The sequence below is a fragment of the Anthonomus grandis genome, chromosome 19 (genome assembly GCF_022605725.1).
Source record: "Anthonomus grandis grandis chromosome 19, icAntGran1.3, whole genome shotgun sequence".
In the NCBI taxonomy this organism is placed as follows: Eukaryota; Metazoa; Arthropoda; class Insecta; order Coleoptera; family Curculionidae; genus Anthonomus; species Anthonomus grandis.
In genome coordinates this window covers 13,067,172-13,080,604 of record NC_065564.1, presented here as the reverse complement: position 1 = coordinate 13,080,604, position 13,433 = coordinate 13,067,172, and the positions used below count along the sequence as shown (strand labels likewise).

At 33.4% G+C, this 13,433-nt stretch overlaps 2 protein-coding genes across 2 annotated transcripts in view; one reads left to right on the top strand and one right to left on the bottom strand.

The window, feature by feature from the left end:
* Positions 1-13,433, top strand: part of LOC126747322 (sodium/hydrogen exchanger 8) — a 45,798-nt gene that overhangs the window by 11,216 nt on the left and 21,149 nt on the right. The window lies entirely within an intron of this gene.
* Positions 10,101-10,969, bottom strand: LOC126747323 (phosphatidylinositol-glycan biosynthesis class F protein). Its single transcript, XM_050455870.1, has one exon. It carries the CDS (start codon positions 10,886-10,888, stop codon positions 10,214-10,216), a length of 675 nt encoding a protein of 224 aa, XP_050311827.1. The 5' UTR covers positions 10,889-10,969; the 3' UTR covers positions 10,101-10,213.

Here is a 13,433-nt window from a genome sequence, read left to right as displayed (position 1 = left end):
AGTTTAGAGACATTGTAAACTACTTCCTTATTAATGCCAAAAACAATAATATTTTTCTTTTTGCTTTTTATTTCATAGTTTTCAATTTCTTCTTTAAGAGAAGTATTTTCCACTTCAAGTTTTTTTATTTTTGTCTCTAACTCCTCCAATATACGGGATTCACTGTCCCTTATAGATTTTTTTAGTTCTGCTCTAGTGTTCTGTAGCTCAAGTAATAATTTGTTGACCGCTACTTCATCCATTCTCATGTACGGGCCGCTTTAACGATTCAGTACCATCTTATCAGTGCAAGACAGTATCTAGTACCCGTGACCTTGCTGTTTTTACGAGGTAAATCCACGAATACGAACAACTGCACGAGGTATATACAGGCATTTATAATTGCAATTTGTTGCTTGCTTTGTTTTCAAATTCAAAATATGAACGAAGAATTTAATTCAGTAGCACTAATTTATATATTTGTTACTAAATTTAAACATTTATTTTACTTTTAGAATTAATAAACACGGTTTTACTTCGAAACGAATTTAAGCGCGACCGGTCGGCGTAAAGGTCGCCATACACCTCTACTACAAATTTATATTTTTTTTAAACCTTTATTTAGTAAATAGCTACAATGCGAGCAAAATAATAATAATAATAATACGTATGTACAGGGTGCTCCAAACTCGAATCTCACCATTGAGATAGAAACGTATCATCCATTTTTCTCTAAGAGACCAAACGAAAACAAAACAGAGGTAAGGACACAAAGTCACGGTCTCATCAAATCCATATAATTTCTTAAAAAAGCTCAAAAGCTACACGTGTTTTGTCCTCCTGCATCATCAGGCTGTCGGAGCATCATCAGGCCTAAAAAATACATTAAGATATTTTTCAAAAAGAACGCTTATAAACTCATTACCTAGACCTACACAGATCACATTACAATTAACAACAAAAGAAAAGCTAGGTTAAGTTAACAATTCCCACCATAGATAAAAAAGTATGCTTAAAAAATAAAAAATAAAAATATCACCAGTGGGGAACGATCCAGCAACCTTTAGATTCACAGGCGCGCGTCTAACCCATAGGCCACCAAGTAACATGATAAAACATGGGGAACACTCCGAACTATACTATTAAGTGTGAATATAAGTAAAGATCTTAACAATAAAAACTAAAAATATCTAAAATCGCAAAAGAAAAGACTTTTTAAGACAGGTTGTTATAAATGAGGTGAGGTTCAAACGTGAAAATATCGTTCACACACACAAGGACAGGGCTCTTCTTAGCTTTAGTTATTTCCATTTTTTCTAACAAGTCCAGTTTTAGTCACGATTTAATCCTTTCGAAAGCTGACAAGGGTAATTGCCTGATTATACTTAAGAGGGATGATTACATAGAGAAGGTTTTGGATTTTTTGGGTTCGGGTGACTTTGTTATTGTAAACAAAGATCCTACTAGCTCTTTTTTCTCCAAGGTTAAACAAACCCTTGATAAGTGTAATCTGACTTTAGAATGTTTTCATACTAGGATAGAAAAATTATACCCTATGAATCCCAGAACTCCTCTCCTCTACGGCCTTCCTAAAATCCATAAACCCAATCTCCCTATTAGGCCAGTAGTATCGTTTGTAAACTCACCTTGTTACAACTTGTCAGCCTGGTTAAATACTACACTCAGAGACGAAACTGGTTTTAGAAGTACTTATTCCACAAAAAATTCAGTAGAGTTGACAAATTTTTAAAAAAATATCTGCATACCAGAGGGTTCAAAACTAATTTCTCTCGACGTTAAGAACTTATTTCCAAGCATTCCACCTGGTGATTGCCTTGATCTAGTCAGGTCCCTTTTGCTTCCCACGAAGAAGAAGAAATGAAGTCACCGCTTGACAGATTTATTGTTGATGATCTTTTAACACTCCTTAAGCTAGTACTTGATCAGAATTTTTTCGTTTTCAACAACAGGTTTTTTAGACAAATTACTGGACTAGCAATAGGGTCTTGCCTCTCTCCTCTTCTCAGTGAAATTTGTATGCACCATTTGGAGAAAAAGATTGTCATTGGTGCTTTTCTCACTGTATATAGGAGATACGTTGATGATATTTTTGTGGTATGGAATGGAAATGATCTAGAATTGGCGGATTTGCTCATTTCTATAAACTCTCTTCACGCAAATATTTCGTTTACCATTGAAGAAGAAAGAGATGGAAAGTTACCTTTTCTTGATGTGCTTATTTCAAAAAATACCAACAAACTTGAATTTGAGATCTACCGCAAACCCACCACTACGGACAATGTCATCCAATACTCCTCAAACTCCCATTATTCCTACAAATTTGCCTCTTTTAATTCCCTTTTCTAGAGAAGTTTTTCTTGATGAACTAAATATAATTAAACATATTGCTTTTAATAATGGTTTTCCACTTGATCGCCTTTATTCTAAATTCTATAATAAATACAAACTTACTTACAACTTAATCCATCTTAATAATGAAAATAGGCACCTTTTTAAATCAATGTAATTTTTTGGTAATATTTCTTTTCAGCTGGCAAAGTTTTTTAAGTCTACAAATCTTACAATTGCTTTTAAAACTACAAACAGTTTAAAAAGTCAGCTAGTTAGTTATATTCATTAAGATCTCATCCCATCTTCGGCAATTTTATCGCTCATTCCCTTGGAAAGAAGTTTGCTTTAGAACCAATAACATCTCAGAATGTGCAAACCGAATTACAGGGACGATCTTGGCAGGAATGGAAGCTTATATCCTTTTTCTACTAAATGCGGATCAAACAACAAGCAATGGTTCAACCTGAATTGCAAAAAGGCAGTAAACACTAAAAACGCAGCATATCGCAAATGGCGTCAACATCCTTCCATCGAAAATCGGAGGAACTTTTTAGCCTTCAGAAATAGCTGCAAGCGAATTATTGATGAATGCAAAGAGAGTCACAACAACAGGATCAAAAACAAACTGCTAAACTGCCCAAACGGAACAAGATCTTTCTGGTCGGTATCGAAAGCCGTTAGTCAAGGATTTGCTAAGTCGGCCTTGTCACCCCTAACAGCAGATGATGGTTCTATCGCGGTAACAGCAAGGGAAAAAGCCAACTTACTGGGTAAACTCTTCGCGTCCAATTCTACTCTGCACTCGCAAGGCAAAACACCGCCATATTTGCCAAGGGTGAATTCATCGATGGGAGAAATTTCGTTTCCCCAACGAATTATAAATAAAATTCTTAAAAGCGTAGACACCAACAAAGCTTCTGGACCCGATGGAATTCCAGCCCTAATACTAAAACGTTCTGCAGACAAATTGACCTTTATGTAGACTGTTCACTGCATCGTATAAGCAGGGCCAATTTCCAACAAGCTGGAAAATTACTCGAGTGCAAGCTGTACCCAAAAAGGCTAAGTAGACGATGCCCTCCAATTACCGCCCGATTGCACTAGTTCCAGTAATATCGAAGATTATGGAGAAAGCAGTCAACCAACAACTGTTAAGATATCTGGAATCATCTGGACTAATCAGCGATCATCAATACGGCTTCCGAAAGCTTAGATCCACCGGCGATCTCCTGGCTTACGTCACACACTTGTGGACGGAGGCCATGGAGAAGCACGGCGAGTCCCGCTCAGTCGCTCTTGACATTTCCAAGGCATTTGACAGAGTGTGGCATGAGGGACTACTAACCAAGCTCTCCTCAATCGGCATACAAAACTCATTATTGAATTGGATCAAAAGTTTTTTTGAACAACGAACAATCCAAGAAGCCGTCGATGGACACCTCTCCGACAAATTTAACATTAACGCTGGAGTCCCTCAAGGATGCATTCTATCCCCCACCCTTTTCTTGATATATATCAACGATTTGCTAGGAACCACTGTCAATCCATCAACAGCTTTGCGGACGATAGCACACTTATTTCCACATTTAAGTCCGCCAAACCAACGACAGCCGCAAGTTCTCAGAATCTTAGGCAGCAACAAGTAGCTTCAACCAACAATGATATTAGAACAATCTTGGAGTGGGCCGATAACAATTTGGTCAATTTTAACGCTAAAAAAAACGCAGGCTGCAGTATACACCAGAACAGCTGCTGACTCTTTATAAGGCTCAAATACGCCCTTCCCTCGAGTATTGCTCGCATGTCTGGAGCTCTGCACCCAAGCATAGTTTAAACCTGCTGGATTCTATACACAAGAGAGCTATTCGTCTTATCGACAAACCAGAACTGACAAAGAGTCTGGAGCACAGGAGAAAGGTGGCCGATCTCTGTTTATTCTACCGTTATTATCACGGTCAGTGCTCCTCTGAGCTGGCAGGCCTGATTCCACCCAGGGCTGTTCCGGCAAGAAGGACGCGTCTAGCAGTTGCGGCTCATCAACATGGAGTACACCTGCCTACCCCAAGGACGTCGCTGTATCGGGACTCATTCATCTGGAGAACATCTTCTTTGTGGAACGGGCTTCCACCTGACATATTTCCCGACGCATACAACCTACAGCGATTCAAGATAAATGCCCACAAATATGTTCGCGCAAGCACCACTCCAAGAGTGACATAGGATTTTCCTCTTGTGCTTGTGTTTACAATAAAAAAAAAAAAAAAAAAAAAAAAAAAAAAAGGATGTAATGACTGTAATGCCATTTACATAGAGCAATCGGGGAGAAAATTTTCTACCAGAATAAAGGAACATACAAGTTTGGTGGACAGGTATAGGGATACTGACATGATCGAAACTAAATCGGCATTTGAAAATTATTTATTGGCCTCCTCACATGGTTTTTCTTTGACTCAGGGAGCGGATATTTTGCATGAGTGCTCAAAAGGCAAAAAACTGGACTTGTTAGAAAAAATGGAAATAACTAAAGCTAAGAAGAGCCCTGTCCTTGTGTGTGTGAACGATATTTTCTCGTTTGAACCTCACCTCATTTATAACAACCTCGCTTAAAAAGTCTTTTCTTTTGCGATTTTAGATATTTTTAGTTTTTATTGTTAAGATGTTTACTTATATTCACACTTAATAGTATAGTTCGGAGTGTTCCCTATGTTTTATCATGTTACTTGGTGGCCTATGGGTTAGACACGCGCCTGTGAATCTAAAGGTTGCTCGATCGTTCCTCACTGGTGACATTTTACATTTTTATCTATGGTGGGAATTGTTAATTTAACCTAGCTTTTCTTTTGTTGTTAGTTGTAATGTGATCTGTGCAGGTCTAGGTAATGGGTTTTATAAACGGTTCTTTTTGAAAAATATCTTGTAATCAGCGCCGTAGCTACAATGGTTCCACGGGTTCGGTGGAACCAGGCCCGCCACTCTCAAGGGCCCGTAGCCAGCTAATAAACATAATAATAAATAAATAAACAAAGGATGTAAATTTGAACTAAAACTCAATAATATATTGTGAACTTATATAATCTAACAAACCACATAAAAAACATAAAAATCCAAAACTCAGTAAAATTCTTACATCGATGTGCCTATCCGCAGCCGAAGCAAATCTTTTCTCTTATTAACAGTCTATAAAATGAGTTCCAATTATAAACATTTATCTGGTGCAAGTAAAAGGAAAAAGAAAGCCGAGCTTGAAGAGAAAACTCGAAAACATCCAAAAATTTACAAATTTCAATTTTTCATTTAATCAATTCAAGCAGTTCCTCTTTAACTAATTTTGTTACTGGTGGGATTGCTACACCCTTTACGTCTACGATTGTGAGTCAATCTCTTAGTGGTAAGTATTTTACAAATTTTCAATATCTCACTTCTTAGGTCTCGAAACATAATTATTTATATTAGACCGGCCAAATAGTACAAGTGTTCTTAAAAACTCTCTATCTTTTATTGACCTAATGCCGCCTGGCTAGAACAGTTTACAAACAAAATTATTGAAGTATCATACTATCAAAAGTCTCTCATTAGCACAACGATTCATTCCTTAGAGTAAGCCATAACTTTTAAAGTATCAAACGGGCTTCTCAAAACAACTACCTATTATAGGGTTTCTACAATAAATTAATCTGACGACTTAGCCTTTCCTGACATTAAGTATGTTATTTTACTTTGTTTTGTTTTACGCATTTTTTACATATTTATGTCAGATGTCAGAATCAGAGATACTTATCAATGATGAACCAGATATTAATGTAAGTAGGTGCATAGTCTGACAAATGGATCTGTAACACTAACGTCCCGTAGGTTTTACATAAAATATTTCTGTTTTTATTAAAATCGCATTTTATGATCAGATTGTAAAAAACCTATATTAAAATTAGATCACGAATAAATTATAATTTTTTTTTTGGTAATTTGTATTAAATTTTTTTATTCGTTCGCTGTTCCATATCCATTTGTTCCATTCCACATCTCTTTATTCTAGAATCTAGATTTAGCACTAACGCTAAAACTAGGAATAAAAAAATAATATTTATAGGTAAATTTTCCTACGGACAAAGCTAATTTTGGCGAAGCTTTATTAATCCAAGAGAAAAGATTTATTATTGATAACGAACCTTGTCGTCCACGAGGACCATTTCCCGAAGATGCAAACAATAGAAGTTTTTCCTCATTTTATTATTCAGAAATATCTAAATCTGGCATTAAAACAGAAATATGGTGGCTATGTTATTCACTTAAACTAAATAAATGTTACTGTCAACCATGTTGGTTATTCTGTAACTTACAAAAACCCGATCAATTGATTTATGGTTTTAGTGACTGGAATCACTTAAACCGTATCATAAAGAGACACGAAGCAAATGATGAGCATAATAATTGTTGTGCTATTTTTGATAAATAAAAAAATAATAAAACAATAGACAAAGCCCAAGAAGATTTGTTTCATCAGGAGATTAATAAATCGAGGCAAATACTAGAGCGAATTATTGATGTAACTCTTACTTTAGCGACAACAAATATGCCATTTCGAGGTACAAATCAAAACTTAAATTCAAGCAATCCAGGAGTGTTTTTGTCCATTATAAAGTTACTTTCTATGATCAAGTTTTAAAAAATTCATTAGAGAATCATTCGAAAATGTCAACTACTTATTTAAGTCCGCAAATACAAAATGAAATAATAAATCCTTTTTTTTCAATAATTATAGATACTACTCAGGATATATCTAAAATTGATCAGCTTAGTCTTATTTTTCGATATGTTTCTGTTTAATATGATCAAAATAAGAAGTTAGTAGATCTTGTTATTAAAGAGTCATTTATGGGTTTTATTCCAATTGAAAATCAGACATCGGAAAATCTTACCAATGAAATTATAAATGCAATTAATGAAATTAGCAACTTAAAGAAATTGCGTGGTCAAGGTTACGATGGTGCCGCAAATATGAGCGGTATGTATAATGGGGTTCAATCTAGAATTTTAAAAGTGGCGAAAAATGCTCCTTTTTTACACTGTGCTGAGCATAATCTTATTAATCTTGGTCTTGAACGATTCTGTAAATAATGTAGAAAAAATTACAAATTTTTTTGATTTAGTGCAAAGCTTGTATGTTTTTTTTGCCCACAGTATTAAAAGATGGGCGTTGCTTGAGTCATGTAAGAGCGAGTCGAATGTAAAGCTTAAAAAACTATCAGCAACCCGTTGGTCTTCACGAAATGATCCTATAAAAGCCTTAAGATTTAGGTATCTTGACTTAGCCTTAAGAGCATGGCCTTGTCAAAAATTATTTTAACATCAAATAATAAAACTGAAATTGACGACTCTAAAGGATATAAAACTACATTGCTAAACTTTGACAGTATTTCTAATTATTTTGCAATCTAGAATTTTAAATAGCATAGACGCAGCATCAAAACTTGCAAAATGAGCAGCAAGATATACAAAAATCGAGTAAACTCCTAAAAAACGTTACAAATGACATATAATCTTCGAAATGAGTTTCTAAATGTAAAAGAAGAAGCTCAAGCCACGGCGAGTAAATGGGGTAAGTCCAGAGTTTGGCCAAAAACGAATTTCTAAACGTAGACGTTTTTTTTTGATGAATCTGCAAATGACTTTGTTTTTCAAACTGCGGAAGATATCTTTAGAGTTTAAGTTTTTTATAAAACGCTGGACATTATTATTAGTCAGTTACAATATAGAACACTTAGTTTACAACAAATATCTACTAACTTCAATATTTTGGATACAGAAGTTCTATTAAATTCTAGTGACACAGTAATATACCAAATGGCTGAAAATATTCGTGAAATATATCAAGATGATATATCAGATATACTTTCGAATCAATTATTAGCATTTCGAGCATGTTTTTCTGAAGAACTTAAAAATATTAGGTCAGTTAAAGATGTGCTTAAATTTATCCTGGTTGACAATTATTCGTCTAGTAGTAGCTTTACTGAAATAATAACATTATGCTTCCTATATCTGACAATTCCTGTAACGGTTGCATCGGCAGAACGATCGTTCTCAAAATTAAAATTAATCAAAATATATTTAAGGAATTCGATGAATCAAAATCGATTATCTTCTTTGGCAATGCTGTCCATTGAAAATAAAGTTGCTCGCTCTAAATTTAAAGGAAATTATTAAATCATTTGCGACTGCTAAATCTCGAAAAGTAACTTTTTAATGGTTGTATTTCTTCTATATTAACTTTGTATTTGTAACCTTTTGTAAATGTTTTTTATAATTATGCACATATGTTTTTAATATTTTTCCGTAACTATTGTTATTAGTATTTTTGTCTTAATATTAATTTCAAAAAATTTTAGTTAATATGTAATAGCCTTTTAATTTTGTCTTTCCTTAAGCCGTCGATTTATGGAGAGACGAAGGTTAGTATCTCTTTAGGGGCCCGCGGATATAGTCTCGAACCCAGGCCCGTTATGTTGTTGCTACGGCGCTGCTTGTAATGTATTTTTTAGGCCTGATGATGCTCCGATAGGAGCGAAACTTGTGAAGCTTTTGAGCTTTTTTAAGAAATTATATGGATTTGATGAGACCGTGACTTTGTGTCCTTACCTTTGTTTTGTCACCATTGGGATCTCGTAAACTAGATAATATACGAGGTCGGTTAAATTGAGGCAAAGTTGCACAATTTGGTGCTCATTAAAATGCCTTTTAGAAATTTCACAAATTCCAAATACTTAACGCACACGTTACTATTTTGCCAAGAGTTTGCAGACGGTAGCTCAGAATTATTGGAGACTTTGGATTCGAAGGTTCACTTATGACTGGCTATTAAAGAATCTAAACTTGATTATAACTATTAAATAAGAGGGCGCCACTTTTTTTTTATAAATGAAAGAAAACTAAGAAAAAGACTTGGTATATAGGTTTCAATTAACAATTAAATGACCCTGGATAAAGTAGATTTAAAGAGGCAAAAAAATATCTTAACAATACAACCAAATTATATTTACATCAAAGATATGTATACACCTCATGTTCTAATCTGTTAAATGTTAATAATTTATTATGAATTAAAATATGAATAATGTTGATATGATTAAAATAATTTTGATAAAAGTAACATTTAAATTATGATTTCGCTACTAGGTAGATTTCAGCACTTGAAAAATAAATTGCAATTATTAAAGTTTTTTTGTATATATTTGTAGTACGCAGGGGAGAGTTCAGGAACCTTTTTACCTAAGGTATATCAGCCTTAACCGAGTTATATCTACTTAACTACCAACTACAATAGTCCAATTGTGGTAGAATAAGTGACTTGATTAGCATAAGTTTAGTCCCTATCAGTAAAATATATTTGAAGGCATATAAACTGTTTAATTTAAAATAAACTCTCACAATTTCAACTGGACATGGGCTTCAAAGTTTAAGTTCTTATCAAACATAACTGAACATTTCTAGTGTGCTCTACATTTGGTAGAGGTGCACAATTAATATGTAAAATGGAAAAATTATACAGATGAACCTTGTTTATTGCAGAATTAGTACCAATAAGCATGTAGTTACTCTTTTTTTTATTCATTACCAACCCATGATTATTAGACTATTCAAATATGATAAATATGTATATACAAATAACAATGTAAATGGGCTCGGATAAGCTCCCTTGGCACTTGGGCTCATATGCATTGCATACCCTTCAGTTCAGGTTTAGTTCTTGTAAGTTTATTAAGACAAAAAAATATTTTTTCAGTTTAGCATTTTATTCAATAAATAGCATTATAGTTCTAATTAAAACAATTTAAAACACAAATTCTACTTAATACTGTCTGATTATCATAATTTACCATTTCAACTAACATTCAGCTTTTAATTTCTTCTTATTTTTCCTTTCAAACACATAAAGTACCAACAACACAAAATGTCCAAAAAAGAGCCCCGCCAATGCACCCAAGATACACGGCACTGGCCACACTTGAAAAGTCCTATCCCAGTCTAAAGGTATTACGACTGCCCCAAGCCAAGCACCTAGACAAGTAAATTGCATGAGTGCAAGAAACTGCTTGTATTGCTCTGTAATATTTAACGAGGCCAAAGAGAGCATTAGTGCAACTGATTTATCACCGCCAAGGTATAGGGAACAAGGCAGCACAGTCAATATGGTCATAGTAAGGGCAAAAGTGAAAGTTTCTTGCTGTTTGGAGAAAAATGGGGCCCCAAAGAACACAGCGACCACATAATAGGTGGCGATCATCCCAAGTAGAACTGCAACAGTTTTAAACACTCCTGGTGATTTACTTTTTTTGGTTTCGTTCTTCTTCACCTCCTTGCTGTTGTAACGATTAAAAATTATATACTTGACCACTTCGGCGAACAGTAGAACCCATTGCAGGTATGTCTTATTAAAGTGCCCCACATCAAATAAGGAATTGGTCAAATGGAGCCATAAAACCAATATTAAGATGTACAAACATGACGTCACATTGTTGATGGCCATTAATTTCGGATTGAGGCCCGTTGCAGTTTGCATTTTTCCGATTAAATGCAATTTCTATTTTGATTTGGAAATTGGAAACAATAACAAACAAGTGAGGTTATGAAGGGGCGTGGCTTTACGGCGTGTCTAATGTTAAGACCGCGAGATTTTACGTCGATCGTCGGTGACCGGTTGGTTGTTAAGGTGCGTTCATAACCCTGCGGAACAAAAAAAATTAAAAAATCTGCGGCATTTATTTTGTTAATTATTTTTATAAACACTTAGATTCGTCATGCACAGTATTCGTATTTGTTTCCTAGAAGAAACTTCTTCTAGAAAATATATTTATTTCACAATATATCAGTTATTACAATAGAATGATATTATTTAATTATTTCAAAAATTAAACTATAGCTATATCTAATACAAGTCTTAGTACTCAACACCTAGATGTAAAAACATCTGTATGTGCGTAGTAAAGTTTTTTAATAATTTATTACATTTATTTGTAATATTATTCTACACCGTGAAAACCAAAACAAAAACAATTCTACTATAACAATTTGCATATACAATCAAAAGATTAATAATGTTAACATCATAGATCTCTTAAATCTACCCAAATAGACATAAAATCACAATAACTAGTTCAAAATCCTTACAAATTGATGGTGATTTTCAAAAAATACATTCTTTGTTAGTAATTTAAATCTTTTCATTCTAGAACATATTTTTACCTCTCTTGGTAATAAGTTATAAAGTTTTGGGCCAAAGTAGTTTATATACCTCAGATTAAGATTATTTAAACTTGTCGGAATTTTTATGTGTTCGTGATATCTAGCTCTTGTTTCATAGGAATGATCTATCAAAATCTTTAAGTTAGGTTGAGTGTGTATATAGGAACATGTTGTAAGTATATATAACGACCTAATATCTAGAATATCTTTATTAAAAAGCAAATTAGAAGGATATAAACGGTTTTTCTTAAGAATTATTTTTAAAATGTACTTCTGTATTATATTTAACTTATATAAGCTGTTATTATAAAGTCCTCCCCACACCAGTATTCCGTATTTTAAAATTGACTCTACAAATGCTTTATAAATGATAGTGAGTGTTTTTTTATTCAAAAGTTTTCGGATTTTGTTGGAGACATAATCAATATGTGTTTTCCACTTTAAATTTTTGTCGATTATAATACCGAGATATTTTGTAGATGAGGTCTCCTTAATGCAATCATCATTAAATAAAATCGAGGTATACTCAGGTCTATTTACACTAGTCAAAGAAAAAGCTATGTAATTAGTTTTTGTTAAATTCAAAGTTAGTTTAGAAGTTTCTAGCCAGTTTTTTATTTCTACCAATATGTTCATGGATTTGTCCCTTATGCTTTCCCAAGAATCTTCCGAAACAACAATTGCCGTGTCATCAGCATAAGATACTGTTAACCCATCAATCTGTAATTTTAAAAGGGAGTTTAAATATGTTATAAATAATATCGGGCCTAAGACCGTTCCTTGAGGAATGCCAATTTTTATTTTTCGTTTTTCACTCGACACATTATTTAGCCTTACCATCTGATACCGCTCCGACAGATAACTAGAGAAGAGCTGAAGGGCTCTTCCCCTTATTCCATATCTTTCAAGTACATTGAGAAGATCCCTATGAGGGACGGTATCAAATGCTTTGGCAAGATCCAAAAATACCGCTAAACACCTTTTATTTGAGTTTAAATTATTTACAACCTCAGTTATTAACCTATGCGTCGCATCTTCTGTACTACATGCCTCAACAAATCCAAATTGGTTTGTGGATAAAACATTGTTTAGTTTAAAAAAGTTTGTTATTCTATGTTTTATGCATTTTTCACAAATTTTTGAAAAGTTACTAATGAGGCTGACAGGTGGATAATTATTTATTAAGGTTTTGGTACCTTTTTTGTGAATGGGAGTTACAATTGTAATTTTAAATTGTGAAGGTATTTCACCTGTTTCTAAAATTAAATTTGGTATATGTAAAAGTGGGTTTATAATTTCTAAATGGGTCTTTTTTATAAGATCGGCCCTTATACCATCATGTCCAGGGGAGCTATTCGTTTTTAGTTCTGAGATGTATTTTATTAGTTCATTTTTTGTTATTGGGATTAGGTAAACGGAGTTTGTTATTGGAGGCTCCAATTGTTGAACATATTGTGGTGGTGGAATTGCTTTTTCCATGTCAACCCCTATATTAATGTAGTACTCATTACATTAATTAGATGCCTCAAGTGGACTACTGAAATTTGCATTATTTTTATTCTTTATATTTAGAAAAGTGTCTTTGTTATTACAATTTTCATAAGTGGCATCTTTGATTATTTCGTAAAGTTTTTTCATGTTATTTTATGTTAATTTCTATTTGATTTTTGTAATATTGATTTTTTTGTTTATGTATAAGTTTGTTTAAATTATTTCTGTAGTCTTTATATGTTTTTTCTAGAATGGGACAATAATTTTTTGATAATTTTTTCTTCATTTTATCCCTTGTTCTGATTGAGGTAATAATACCATTAGTAATCCATGCTTTAATTTTTTTGTATTTTGGATTTTTTAGAATGTAA

Bases quoted from the DNA above. Each gene is read 5' to 3' on its own strand.
- LOC126747323 (XM_050455870.1), bottom strand. From the start codon at position 10,888: ATGCAAACTGCAACGGGCCTCAATCCGAAATTAATGGCCATCAACAAT.